This window comes from Aplidium turbinatum, chromosome 7, assembly GCF_918807975.1.
Source record: "Aplidium turbinatum chromosome 7, kaAplTurb1.1, whole genome shotgun sequence".
Taxonomy (NCBI): domain Eukaryota; kingdom Metazoa; phylum Chordata; class Ascidiacea; order Aplousobranchia; family Polyclinidae; genus Aplidium; species Aplidium turbinatum.
The window spans coordinates 33,812,827-33,828,066 of NC_137478.1; the positions used below are offsets into that span (position 1 = coordinate 33,812,827).

At 40.9% G+C, this 15,240-nt stretch overlaps 1 protein-coding gene across 2 annotated transcripts in view; it reads left to right on the forward strand.

The window, feature by feature from the left end:
* Positions 1–15,240, forward strand: part of LOC145774672 (GDP-L-fucose synthase-like) — a 35,131-nt gene that overhangs the window by 14,191 nt on the left and 5,700 nt on the right. For both annotated transcript variants that reach the window (XM_082585966.1, XM_082585965.1), the window contains 2 exons: positions 4,099–4,271; positions 10,230–10,423. In XM_082585966.1, the coding sequence (XP_082442092.1) occupies positions 4,099–4,271; positions 10,230–10,423 (367 nt within the window). The remainder of the gene's footprint in view (positions 1–4,098; positions 4,272–10,229; positions 10,424–15,240) is intronic.

Sequence of the window (15,240 nt, forward strand, 5' to 3'; positions counted from 1 at the left end):
ACAACCATGCGATGTAACATAACGGCAAATCTACGTGTCCATGAAGCACTAGTCAGAATGTGATTAGGCATGCTTCCATAAAATCATTGCTTACAATTCCCTAGATTTCTAAGCCATTTGCAGAACTAACTCTAAAGCCCAGTATTTGTACAAATCAAGTGGATTCCAGTGCGCGTGACGTCAGAGAGAGTGCTCGGGTGCTACACGTACCCTCCCTCAAGAGGCCTAAAAATGTTCATTTTTGCCCAAATCACCCAAAATCACCCAGTTTTAAGCCATGATTCTGACAGTGGAAGTTTTTATTTCAAATAAAAACATTTTGAGGTTTTTCATGCCAAATGAGCAAATCATTTGGAAAAGTTACACATTCATTCTAGCATATTGTAAAAGCTCTTTAATCCTTGTGTAACTTGGTGTTTTTGGTTTATTTCAAACCAGGGTGGAAAACATATTAGCATCCAAAGTTTTGCTAACACTAAATTGGTTAAGAAATTTTCTGTTGCCATATAAAAACTGAGGATGCGAACAGCTAATGTTAGCCAGTAGCCACCTTAATTGGACCTACCTCTATCAGCTTCAAGTCTATGTCAACAGATCCTACCATTACTGCTAAACAAACTTTGTAAGCATAGTTTTGATCTGCACTGAGATTGTCAATAAAAACAACAAGTGTAAACGAAAAGTTTTAGTTAGAAATGGGAGAGAAGTTAAAGTACCTTTATCAGGTTGCCTGGCTTAGTCATATGTTGGATTCCTTGTTTTTCCATTTAGTTATAGAATCAAAAACCCTTGAGCTGTAACAGTCGCATACCACTGAGAAGCATAAACTAATGCAATACGCTGTTCAGCAGAACTAATATATCTCTATCTGCAGACAGTGCACACTGTTTCTGGCCTTCCGGCCTCCTCAGTGCAGTAGGTTCACTGACTGGTATGGCCATGGAGATATATAGCCTACCTCCAATCCTCCATTTGGTATTTTCCCATTTGTGTTACTTAAGTTCCAAAAATGGTGGTCCACGACATTAAGGCGCGAACAAAACGGCGCAGAAAAAACGGCGCAGAGACAAAATGGCGCAGAGACAAAACGGAGCAGAGACAAAATGGCGCAGAGGCAAAACGGCGCAGACAAAACGGCGCCAAAGTCAACGTAACAATTTTTTTTTTTTTGAAAATACTTAACTCAAGCGCTATAGTTGATCAATAATAGTTTTGATTCAAACGCGTTGCTCACTTCAAGTTCATTTGGGAAGCACGAAATAACGTTACCGTGCAATAATATCTAATTTGTGATAATTAAATGAGTTCAATAACACTCAATGACATTCTTAATTCAAATGCGTTGCTCCTTATATTCGAAGTCAAGTTAAGACCGGGAAGTAAAAACCACATTTGGTCGGGGAGCAATTTGAAACAGCGTAAATTTGTTTGCAATAAGTTCAAAGATTATGTCGCATCATTTTCAAGACAAAATACGGCGCGATTAATATTCCCGCATCACACTTTGCATTCTGTCTCTCACACTAACAACCGTGACGGCTTATCAACTGCCAAGAAACTATTTATTCTGTAATTAGGCTATCCAGCTGGCAAAAGTGCGACCACAGTGCTTAGAGTTAGACGTGAAAATTGTTTGTTTTGAAAGGTGCGAAGATCGGAAACAACTGTTTGCTTGAGATGTAGGCAGATTTGGCTACAAGCCGCAAAAATTATATTCTTACACAGCTAACAATTCCGTTGTTTTTGCATTGATGTTGATTCAACGTCTGACAACGTTGAATCAAAGTTATAATGGCGGATATTGTTACCTGGATAATTGCTTTGTAGTACAGAATTAGCGCACGTGACAGTTCAGAGAGATGGGTGTCAAAGATAGGATGCAAATCAATATCACAGTTGGACGGAATCTATGGCAAACCAGACGGGTTTTATTTTTACTTTTCGAGCTGGGTACAAATTGCAACGGTTTGCCGATGTTTAGAACGATTCAATTAGCGAAATCAGGAATTGTTTATTTACCACGTTTCTGCAGAAACAGATGCAAAACAAAACGTAGTGCAAAAATATATAGTTACAGACTTTTCGCAGTCTATACTCACGAGTTACGTCATTTTACATTGATTCAACCATGATGATAATAAATCAAAGCTAAAACAACAATGTGCTGGTACGAGCTAAAAAATAGCACGCTTGAATCAAAAACTTCAACGTCAAAGTTCGCGTTGTGACGTCACAGAGATCGGTGAGATTAAAAGAAGTCCGATTGCAGCAGTTTGCAGAAAAATGTTTTGATCATACAATAAGCTCTCCCAGTCAGCAAAGCTGGTCTTTTTTACATTGATTCAACGCTTGCAGACAATAAATCAATGTAAAAAGGACCAGTTTTGCTGGCTGGAACATACTGCGTAGTGTTCTGTAACACAGAACTAGTTAACTCTTTAAAGTCTTATCGAAACTTTTCCTTTGCAAAATAAACAAACAAGATGACGATATCTCTCTCTTGTAGTCTCATTCCCGATGACCATAATAACAAACCGAATAAAACAAAATCTATCAAGCTGTCTAGCTCTCAATAAATGACATATGCCGGTCCGTATTTATACCATTAGCCAAACTGGATCAAACAGAAAAAATAAAACCCGTCTGGTTTGACACCCATCTCTCTGAACTGTCACGTGCGCTAATTCTGTAGCCAAATCTGCCTACATCTCAAGCAAACAGTTGTTTCCGAATTTTCACGTCTAAGCACTGTGGTCGCACTTCTGCCAGCTCGATAATTACTCATTTAATTATCACAAATTAGATATTATTGCACTGTAGTTTCTCTTTACAATAATGTTATTTCGTGCTTCCCAATGACTTTGGCGCCGTTTTGTCTGCGCCGTTTTGCCTCTGCGCCATTTTGTCTTTGCGCCGTTTTTTCTGCGCCGTTTTGTTCGCGCCTTAATGTCCTGCTTCGCAAAAATGGTACTACTGCCAACCTTGCCAAAGTGCTCAAACTGCAAGCAATGAGCTTTGTGCAATGCACAGCAAGGTGTCTCCAGCAAAGTGCTCAGTCGGCATTAGCCAAGAGCGTCCATAACTGCAGACAGTGCACACCGTTTCGGCCTTCCGGCCTCCTCAATGCACTAGGTGCAGTGCACCTAAGTTGTGCCACCTTCCCTTCAACCTCGCTTATTGGCCTACCGTCTATGGGTCTTGCTGTGCAACGTGGGCATAAGTATTGGGGATCCCTTTTGAGTGTGCCGTTTATTCCACTGCAATTCTTGTGGACCCAGAGAGAGCAATTGGTGCAGAAGGTAGAGCGGTTTCACTGAAGCATACCGAGCAAGGATGCTATCCTGATCTTCTCAGTGAGGTCATGTTGAGACCAGAAATCATTACTTTGGTCTTTCTAATATTCACGTTTAGGCCCTTTGCTGTCGTTCTCAAGGTGTAGTTCCGTCAACAAGTGTCTGCTCCCACAACAGCTCCCAAGGACAGCCAGTTTGCAGCGAAGTGAGAAAAGTTTTTTTTTCGTGTTACATAATGCAGGTAGCAAAACAATCAAGCACTGTAAAAAAATACAACAGATTTTTTTACTCCATTGCTATTAAAAATGTGAGGTAAAAAACAGTTCGTCTTAGCCATTTTACTTTTATTGGAATGCTGATAGGCTGTTAAATGGGGCACTGCCTGGCTGAAAACAAGAGCAAAATATTTGGTACCAACTGTGTCACAAAAGTTTGGAAAATCATATAAAAATTTGTAGTGTGATTTTTGAGCCTTTTATGTTAATCTGACTTGCCAGAAAAACAAAAGTAGTCCAAAGCAATCCAGCTCTTAGAAAAGCTTCATAAACAAATGCATTGTAACAATATTAAAACATTTTTATATGGTGCAACATTTGAAAATTTTAAGGGGTTGCCTTTTGCCACAATTACCCCCTTGTTTTTTGCCCCATCTTGCTATTAGATATGTAGTATTTCTTTTTTGGCAAAGTTAAAAAACTAAAGTATTGTATGTTCATCTTGTAAACTTTTATCTGCCTCTCAAGTGAATCTTAAAATGGAAACACTCCTGGAAGAATATTGATAAGTAGTTGATATCTTAATGCAGCTATGCAAAACGGATGATTGATGTCATGAACCGTGGATACAATGACGATCATGGGCGAAACTATACTTCCGTGATTCCATGTAACGTGTATGGTCCTGATGACAACTTTAATATCCAGGAAGGTCATGTTTTGCCTGGTCTCATGCATAAAGTCTATAATGCCAGGAAGAAGGGTAAGCGCATTGTTTATTGTTTGTAGTTATCCCTCATGTTATGTTCTTAAACATCATTTTGTTATTTAACAATTTCAATTGTGTGTCAAACCCTTGCAATGCGGAGAACAAGAGACGTTAGAGAACATGGCATTTTGGCACAGCAAGCTTGGTTTGAGGCAATTGTTGATCTTGCGTATACGCCGTATAGACAACTCACCGTACATCTCACTGCGTGACTTCCTCATGTGATGCATATTTTTCATTCAATTTATCTTGTGCAGATGTGTTTATTTACCGATTCTGAACTTCTATCACTATTTATTTAATAACCTGACCCTTAGGGTGTTGCACACGCCCCATGAAATTAAAATTCTAATCTAAGCTTGCTTGAATTTCTTTTGGTTCTGTGTTAATGAATTTCAATGATAAATCCAAAGTTGGAAAAATTTCATTAATGTTTACCCTTCCTACACATTTTGTAAAAATTCAACCTTTTATGCCACTGGAGGTTGCTTGCTCAACTTTACGTCAGTGAAAGCATCTTTAAAGCATGCCCCATTTTTTGCATCACAATTTAAAAAAAGTGTGTCCTGACTTGACCTTTGGGGTCCAGAGGTAGGGGCATATTAGTGCACATTTGTAATTCTTTGCTGCCAATAGTGGCGAAAATAAAATTTGCGTTTTTCTTGGCAACCACCTAACCAATTCAAACAGAATTTCGCATAGCCCTCTTTTTATGTTCAGAGGGTTTTGTTTGTAATGCTGGTTTGTTGTAATACTGCCATTAGAGGGCAGCGAAATACAGATTTGAGTGATTTGATTGTGTTATTTTTCCGTCTTATAATTTTATTTTCATTAGTTCAAACACCGTGTAAAGATATATGTATATATCATATAAACACATTGCAAATATTTTTCTCAGTCAGATTTTCGGGGACGTTTTTGGAGGTTAAGCATCTGTTAAGTATCTTAATTTTTTCCTTTTCCACAACCTCAACACAATTTGGAAGATTTTCTTCAGTTTTTGAGAAATGTAAAAAATCGGCCACAAGCTTCACTCCCCTCTCAGCAGGGTCAGTGCAAACTCTTAAGGAGCTTACAATCGTTTTGCCAACAACGTATTCCTCATCTTGTACTGCAGGCTTTTTATGAAAAGCATTGGGGATTGAAAAGATTTAAAAAAACAGTTTGCTGTCAGACGTGACAAACTGTGTTACAGAAACCCATTGCCCAGTTATGATATCTGGTAGATTTGGCTTGCCAAATCCAGCACCAAACGTACTTGTATTTGATTCATTTTCAAAGGCTAGATTTATAAGACTTTCAGCTTGGAGGTCTTTTTGTCTAAATGTGATATCTTTATCCCACAGGGCTAAATAAATGGGTTCTGACAAATACCATGTGAGTCTTAAAAAAGATTTAATTGCAGCAGCTCTTACAACCTCAGTGAAGGGGATCAACCTCAGTGAAGTTCTTGATATTGTTGACAAAATTCAGATCAAGATATGGTGCAAGAGGGCAATTGAACCACCACTCATTGTAAACAAACGTACAAAAGTCTACAAATCTTGTAATAATAATAATCGTGATTTTATTTGCGACCATTGCGATAACATATAGTACAGTACACTGCGATCACAGATGCGATACAACAGACGACAGGAAGCAGCGAAGTGACATATAGCCTTCGAGTCAGCTGCTCCCCTTATTTTGGCTTGCCATTAAGTGTCTTTGCCGAGACACAGCCGCGTGCTCTGGAGCGGTGTCGAACCCACGTTCTTTCGAATGTCGCGCAGATGTTCTCACCACTCGGCTACGCAGTCGACAATGTAATTCTTTGTATTTCTTTCTATGTAATTTATATAATTTCTTTTCTTGTAATTCTTTGTATTTGGGAGTTTGAAGCGATTCCTGGCTGGATGGACTAGTCCAGGGCTTCCCAAACTGTGGGTCGCTACCCCGCGAGGGGTCGCGTAACGAACTTCAGGGGTCGCACAGAGTATACCAATTTTACATAAAGTAGTGCATATTATCCTGTGGTATTTTTCAGACCTTTATTTTATATATAACTCAGTTGTTGAAACTGATGTAACTGTTCAAAACATTATTTAAACTGAGTTGTAGATTCTGCTTAAATAGGCCTAGTCCTAGGCTAGCTTGAGGACTGCATGCTAGTAGCTAAATATTGAAAAAGTAAAACTAATCGAATCAATCGAAAGCTGGTTAAAAAAATCGAACGGTAACGATAATTTTGTCAAATTTTGCACGGAAGTGGAGCTATTTTGGAAGGACTGTGTTGGCATGTGTACTGAGGGAGCTTCTGCAATGACAGGACATACAGCTGGGTTTCATGCAAAAGTGCGATTTGCGAGTGACAGGCCTACACAGTCATATTGCATTTACGCACTATAGGCTATGATTTATTGCGAGACCTTAATAGCTAAAAAGAATATATCCTCATCGGAATTTTATTGTGCAAGATGCTGTGAAAATATTAACTTTATTAAGAGTCGCGCACTCAATACCCGTATTTTTGCAAGTTTTTATGGTGAAATGTAATGAAGGAGAGTTCAGTTTAAATCTCTTTTACTGCATTGTGAAGTAAGATGGCTCTCAAAAACAAAACTTTAAAAATGCTATAATAACGTTGAAAAATGAAGTCCTGGTTTTTCCAACGGAAAAAAATCCAACTTGGTCCATCATTTCTGCAATGACATCTGACTTTCAAAATTATGCTATTTGTGAGATTTGCTTGATAAATGGAAAGAACTTAATTTATCCATCTAATGAAAAAACACCAATGTTTTTACATTGAAATCAAGAAATCAAAAACTTGAAGCGTTTGCTAAAAAGTTAAACATCTAGAAAGAAGAAGTTGAAAATGATTCATTTGAAATTTTTTCATCTGCTGTAGAGTTTTTGACTAACAGTGATGTGGAACCAAATGTTCAAGCCTGTGGTTATCGACCACTTGTCAAATCTGTTGAAACAGTTATAAAAGTATTTTCTTCCAGAATTAAACAATGTCAAATTAGATTGGATCCGAAACCTACTTGCAATACAAAAACAAAATACCAAGCACGGAGCACCTCTCTTCCAAATCTCAAGAATAACATATTGATCTATTTTCTGACTCTACGTTGCGGTTTTGAATTTTCTGGAATAAGTTTCACACTTTTTGGCTGGTTAAAGCGAAATATCTATTATAGGCCTAATTATCTCACTCAGCAGTGAGTGCACTCCTGCCGTTTGTGTTCACGCGTCTGTGCGAGTCAACGTTATCAAAGTTGACGACAATCGCAAGAAAATACCGTTCCAGACTAAGCAACATTGAAATCGTCTTGAGACCAGCAGTAACAAACATTGAGCAACGACTATAGATTTGCTTTGCAGCAGAAAGCAGTCGCACTGAATAAATGTGTTTTGTTTCCAATAGGCTACATGTAAAGTAGCAGGTTTCGAGTATCGGTAGCATGATGCTACTCTAGTTTCGTTCGAATTAAGCCTTTTAATAAATATCACAAATGTATATTTTGCACTGTTTATCATGTCAACTGTAAAGGGTCGCGGAAAATTTTAGGAGATTAAAAGGGGTCGCGAGCAAAAAAGTTTGGGAAGCCCTGGACTAGTCTAATGCATCATGACCATTTTGTAACAATAGTTGCTTCCCCATCCACCGAGCTTTATGGACAGCGTCGCAGTTCAAAAACTTAAATTTGCTTTCATTGCTTCCAATGTAGGCTTCTTGTAGGCTTCATTGCTTCCAATGTAGGCTTCCAATAAATCTAACAATTTTTGTAATATTTTCTTGGCTAAGCCTGAGCTTCTCGGATGAGATCTCAGGCCTCGAAATTCGTTTTTGTTGACGGCGGACAAACGTGTCCGGTCTGAGCAGCTATCTCGGCGGACAAATTAAGTCTTACGGCGGACACACCAGTTTTAACGTCGATCGTCATACTTAATCACTTTATCTTGATAAGTCTTCGCCATTTGAGAACCATAGTTACGGTTTAGGCTTTTTAAAATTTCAACGAAGTCACTCTGAAAGGCTTTCATCAAACCAACGAAGTGCGCTTGAAGAGTCAAAGCGCCGTGTAGCTGCTAAATATGATGATAATATGATGTTTGTCAAAGTTTTTAATTCTATGGACTTTCTGTCTGATGCAAATAAATAATAAAACAATAATACGTCGCATAACTGATTAACCTCCACCTCCGAGGTCGTATGGCTTCTTGCGTCACAATGCTCTAGGCACGAGTCGGCAAACTTCTACACTAACGCTATTTTCTACTGTGCGAAGCTTCACTAGGCTTTTTTCTTTAGGTTTATTTTTGCGTGTCATGTGAGCGAAAGTGACGAAAAGAGTAAACAAAACATTAGAAACAGCGCAATTACATTTTGATCTCTCCGTGATGCGGTCGCCTCTCCAAAATAGTATCAGTATTCCACGAGATCACGACAGGCTCGGGGCTATAATCAGCGCAGTCAGGGCCGTCCAGGCATATGCGCATGAGAGCTTCAATAGTATCGATCTTCAAAAACGTGCGCCAATCTCCACGCGATCATTGCTTGTCGTTAAGATACGTAATACCGAGATCTACTCCGTGTCTTCTCTCCAGACTGGCTAATTGAGGGAAAAGCGTAAATGCGGGCTCTTGTTTAACGATAAAATGTGCGATTTCAAACAACCTCTTAATTCTGATTATTTTCGTTGTCACTCATATTGTCGAGGGCCTTGGTGATCGGAAATTGATGGCTTGGAGTATTGTTGGCCAGATATGTTGAAGCTGCAGCCATATGAGGTAACGATGTGTTGTGATCTTTGACAGAGCTAATCCTTACATTCGTTGTTCCTTTAATATATGCGTCTATCACCACTAAATTTCCTAGTAGTAGGTTGATTGCCCTTATTCTCACTTTCAGAATTTTTTCTGGGTCTTTTCTTTCTTACTGTAATACCAAAACTTAAGTTTTGCTGCATCTTGCTGTAGTAACCTACTCGTATTATCTAACTTTGTGACCAACATTGCCTTATCAATATTGCTCGGAGATCAAAGCCAGACATTGTGACATAAGACTTGAACTAAGTTGGGCGTGATTAGTGTGGAAGTAGCGGTCGGTACTCCCATCGATTCTTAGCGAAGAATTCACCCTTGTTACGCTGATTCAATGTCATCAATCGTAGAAGCAACGTAAAAATCGAAAGTTTTCCTGCTTGAATGGAAGCTAAGGGATACAGATACAGTATTAACTTTTTCTAGATGCGCGCTGAGAATGCGATAATTTCGCATTCCCAGCGCAAATTATATTCTTGCAACAGTTGCTCGTGCTATAAATGACGATTTACATCGCTAGTTCCTGCGTTATTTCTCGGCGGACAAATATGACCGATCTAGAGGGTACTTCCCGCGGACATCACATGCTGTGACGGCGGACATGTCCGCCGTGTCCGCCGTGAATTTCGAGGCCTGGATCTATTAACGCATTAAGCTTTTTTAATTGTGCGATGGCAAATCCCCCAATTCGTTTGGATCTCTAGTGTGCAGTGGAGCTGATGCAAGGGTTACAACCGTTTTAGGGTTACAACCAAGTACAAAACATTTATCCCAGAAACAAACCCTTCCCTCTCATAAAAGAGGGCTATGTCAAATTATGTTCGAATCGGTTGAGTGGTTACCGAGAAAATGCAAATTGCATTTTTGCCACTACTGACAGTAAAGAGTATTAATAATAATATGTGTTGAAAATTCGGGCACACTTTTTGGAATTGTGCAGAAAAGTAGGGGCATTTTTTGAAGGTATAAAACAACATCCTCATTTCCTCAAGTGGCAAAAAAGTTGATGCTTTCACATTGAAGTGGGTCACGAAAACACAAACACACGAAAACACAGTCACACAAAACAACAACAAACAACAACAAAAACTGCTGATGTGGGGGGGGGTAAAGGTTGAAATATCATCATGGTATTTTCAGGTGAATCTCTTACTATTTGGGGTAGCGGGAAGCCACTCAGACAATTTATCTACTCCCGCGACCTTGCCAGGTTGATGATATGGACGCTGAGGGAGTATCATGGTTCCGAACCGATTATTCTGTCTGTTGGAGAGGAAGATGAAATATCAATCCGAGAAGCAGCTGAGAAAGTGGCCACAGCCATGGACTTCAAAGTAAGTTATGCTTCGATTGCAATCGACTTTACTGCAACGTTCTGTGATTTTTTCTGAACTTGATTCAACAGTGTTATCAGGCAAATGTGCTTAACTGTCCATATTTTATGCACTTTACTGGATTTTTCGCGCATGACTGGCTGTGGCTTAACATTTCCAATTTTTATAAACCGAGTCAGGCAATCTACCTGATTTATTTCCATTGTGCTTGATGTCAATACACGTTCAGCTTTTTATTATACATTTTGCACCATTGAGTGGTAGTTTCGTACGTGGAGCTCGTTGAACTTAAGCCACTTCTTAAATATATTTCCGCATTTTGTAAACTGTAAACATTTTGTAAACCGCTTTTGTAAACTGTATTGTAACCACCGGTGGTGGGATGGCGCAGCGGCTAAGGCGCTCGCTTTCCAATCATGCAATCCTAGTTCGACTCCCAGCTTAAGCTGGTTGTTGAACAGGGTTGAGAAAAATCCGGGTTTTAAAGCCCAACCCGCATGGGTTTTAAAAAATAAAACGTTTTTTTTTGGGTTATATTGGGTTTTATTTACAAAAGATGCAAAAAAGGTAGGTTCATGCTTATTTCACCTCAAATACTACTTTTTACCAATGAAGTGCCTCTCACTCACAGTACATGCTGGCATAACTCAATAAAATAAGGGGTCCACGTCTTTTAGGCGCTGACAGTTAGGCGCTGGTCTAATAGGCGCGCACACTGTGGCGTCTGGAAATTTAGGTGCGGAGCACTGTGGCGCCCGTTCATTTAGGTGCTATTCCTACTAAAGTCTGTAGATTGTATCAGCTTGGCAGGTAGGGGCGTAGGGCAATGCTTTTCACACAAAATATTATATTGAACAGGAAAATATATTGTTTTGTTAATGCGTGTGCGTTATTGTTGGTCATGGCTTCTGTTGTATTTCCAGACGTTTAATATAAAATAAACAATAATAATTGTAGCGATAGCCAACCAAGTGAGAAAATCATTTACCTCTTGTTACTTACTGATTCAGTGTATAAAAGCAACGCAATATATAGTAAGAAAGAAACGCAAAACAATCAACTAAGGAACGTGGTACAGAACGCTCAATTGATTACACGCGCAGTGCGGTAGTAATCAATTCCAACGTCTGTACCAGAAAACGCTGAACTGTGATTATGTAGTGACGCTGGTCACGAGTTACATATATTCAACGTAGATGACGACTATAACACCTCCCCGATAATTTTTATACACAAACATAAAAAATGAACAAGACACCGAATTAACAATAAAACTCAAAGTCCGAAACGAGCCGGAGGTCTGCGGCGACGGCTCGACCTTCGTGGGTTGTGTGGCCCGAATTCCGGTACAGTCGGTGTGTCGTCCGAATCCGTTCGAGCTGAGGTGGAGACAGCGGAGGAGTCGACTGTTGGTGCAGGAGTTTCTCCCGGCTCCTGGTCCTCCGATGATGCATAGCGAGGTTGCAGTTGGTCCATATGGCGCCTCCACGTCGGACCATGTGGCAGCAGACGTACCAGGAAGATTCAGCTACCCTGTCGCTTAATCACCTCGGCTAGAACCCAACGAGGATCCTGGCTCCGTCGTGGAGTGAATGATAGCGCGTAACAGGGATCTCCCGGTTTGAAATGTCGTTTTGTACCTTCGGAGGCGTCGGTGTTGTGAGGGTTTTGTCGGGGTACCACTTGAGACGGTGTAGGGAGAAGCGTGTCGATCTTGGTTCGAATCTGACGATTGTTGAGTAATTGGCTTGGAGAGTAGCCACTCGGAGTGGGCGTGCGTCGATATTGCTGTAGGAATTCCAAGACGGCCTGCTTCGGGGGTAGGGAAGATTTGCGAAGTGCTTGCTTGAACGTACGTACGAGGCGCTCCGCCGCTCCATTGGTTTCCGGATGGTAAGGTGCACCCGTGATGTGTACCATACCCCTCTCCTTACAGAAAGTTTGAAATTCTGTGGATTTAAAAGTAGTAGCATTATCGGTAACTATAGTATGGGGATAGCCGAAATGAGCAAAATCTTCTTCTAGCAGGTTGATAGTAGCTGTTGAAGATAAAGAAGTAGTAGCATGAATACATGGGTATTTAGAAAAAGCATCAATGCTGAGTAACCAATGGTAACCCATGAATTCTACCGCATGATCTATGTGCAAGCGACTCCACGGTGCTTCTGGAACCGTCCATGATTGGACCTGGGTTTTAGATTGCGGTTGATATTCGCCACAGGTACTGCACTTGTGACAAAGTTCCGCTATGTCTCGGTCAATGTTTGGCCAGTAGACGGACGTTCTTGCCAACTGCTTAATTCTCTCAATGCCGAAATGTCCTTCATGAAGCAATTGAAGGACGGAAGGACGAAGTTTGGACGGGATGACCACTCTGGAACCGTAAAGTAGACATCCGTAACAAGTAGAAAGAGAGTCTGCGTACTTACGAAACGGTTCGACCGGGTCTTGTGGAGAAGACTTGGCCGGCCATCCTTCATGAATGAAACGCATTACCGTGGAAATGGTAGGATCTTTAGAAGATTCTTTACGCAGTGAGGCAGCATTTGGGGTCTGGACCTGTAAATCCAAAGCATCGATAGCGCAGACGATATCAATGTCATCCGCACTTTCCTCTTCATCGAAGACTTTATCCCCTCCTGCTGGTAAGCGACTCAAAGCATCAGCGTTTTGATGATCCTTCGTCTTCCTGTACTCAATAGTGTATGTAAATTGCGACAAAAAGAGTGCCCAACGAGCCAAACGATTTGCTGCCAAAGAAGGTGTCGATTTGGTCGGGCCAAAAAGACTAAGCAATGGTTTATGATCTGTGACCAAAATGAATGATCTACCAAAAAGATATTGATAGAATTTCTTTAGCGCAAAAATTATCGATAAAGCCTCTTTCTGAATTTGACTATAGTTTCTCTGCGAAGCTGTTAATATCTTCGAAACGTTTGCTATAGGCCGTTCTGTGCCATCTGGGTAACGGTGAAACAAAGTAGCACCAATGCCTACACTAGAAGCATCACATGCGATACCTACCGGAAGTGACGCATTGAAATGTGTAAGAACCTCATCAGTAGAAAGATAATGCTTCAGCTGAAAAAAAGAGTTTTCCTCTTGTTTTCCCCATCTCCAAGGAATGTCCTTTTTCGTGAGATGGTATAGTGGTTCTGCTACAGTAGAAGCGTTCAACGGTAGAAACTTCGAATAAAATTGTAAGGAACCTAAAAACGAACGAAGAGAAGATACGTCAGTGGGGGCAGACATCTCCAGTACGGCGTTTACCTTGGGACCTTTGGAGATGCCCTGCCTGGACAAAATGTGTCCGAGATACTCTACCTGAGGTTGTGCAAACTTACACTTGTCTTTCCTACACCTCAGGCCTTTTGAGTGAAGTCGATCGAGGAGCCGTCTAAGATTCTGGAGATGCTCCTCAGCAGTAGTGCCACTGACAAGAATGTCGTCTAGGTAGACTGCGACCCCTGGAAGGTCGGCTGTAAGGTCGTCCATGATCTTCTGAAAATAACCTAGAGCAGAAGATATGCCAAAAGGTAAAACATTTTGTAAAAGTACGCCACGGTGAGTGCTTAATGCGAGTCGTTTTCGACTGTCAGGACCAAGTCGAATCTGATTGTAGGCATCAGCCAAGTCTATCTTGCTGAAACCATACCCACCACCCAACTTTTGCATTAAGTCTCCTGGTAAGGGTAACGGGTGACGATGGGTCTCCAGGGAAGGGTTCACCGTGACTGAATAATCGCCACATATGCGTAACTTGGCCTTCGCTTCTGAAGAGTTTGAAGGCTTACGGACTGGAACAACCGGTGTGCCCCAATCGCAAAACTGAACTGGTGTCCATACACCACGTGCAATGCCCGAATCATAGGCTTGTGCTAAGTCCTCCTTTAGCGCGAAAGGTACAGGCCTAGGTTTGAGAAAAACAGGTTTAGCATCAGACTTAAAATCTATGTCTAGTTCATAATCTCGTAAGCACCCGAGTTCAGGCTTAAAGACATCTTTGAACTCGTCACATAATGGTGAGCATGCTTTCTCCAGACTCTTATCAGGCTTGTCGTATGACTGGATACTCTGTAAAGTAGAATAGTTAGACAGAAGGAATTTATCGATAGAAATTCCTAAAGACGAAATTGCATCACGACCTAGCAAGTTCAGTCCTTTGACTGTCGTGACTACAAAAGGAATATTATCTGACCTTCCCGTGGAAGGACAAGTTACCTGGGCCGTGAAAGAACCCGTGATTGGTACTAGATGCTTGGTAGCAGATTGGAACTGCGACACTGGTGCTTGCAATTGAGGTGCGCCTACCCGAGTCCAGACGTCGCTGGAAAGGAAATTTCCATTTGTAGCAGTGTCCAGTTCTAAGTGTGTGGTTACCGAATTAATGGAGATCGGTACTTCCAACTTTGAATTTCGAGGTTTTCTGCAAGAACTAGAAAGCATGTCAATTTCATCGATACAATTTACCTTAGAAGGTTTGAACTGTCTAGCTTTCTTTCGACAAACACTCTGTAAGTGTCCCGTAATATTGCAGAAATGGCAAGTGGCTTTCTTAAACCTACAGTCATTGGCGTTGTGGTTGGAATTACCACAGCGATAGCATTCTTTATTTTTAGAAGAAAAGAAAGTACCTGTAAGTTGCCTAGTTTTTGGAGGTTTGCTGATGGTCCTTACTTTCGCAACTGGTACTGGTGGAGTGCCGTAAACAGTTTCTTTGGCCACCTTGGCTGCCTCTTCGGTTTCTGATGCAACCTCCACCGCACGTTTGAAAGTAAGTTCATCAGCTCTGATTTTGAATAACGCCTTAAGCACCG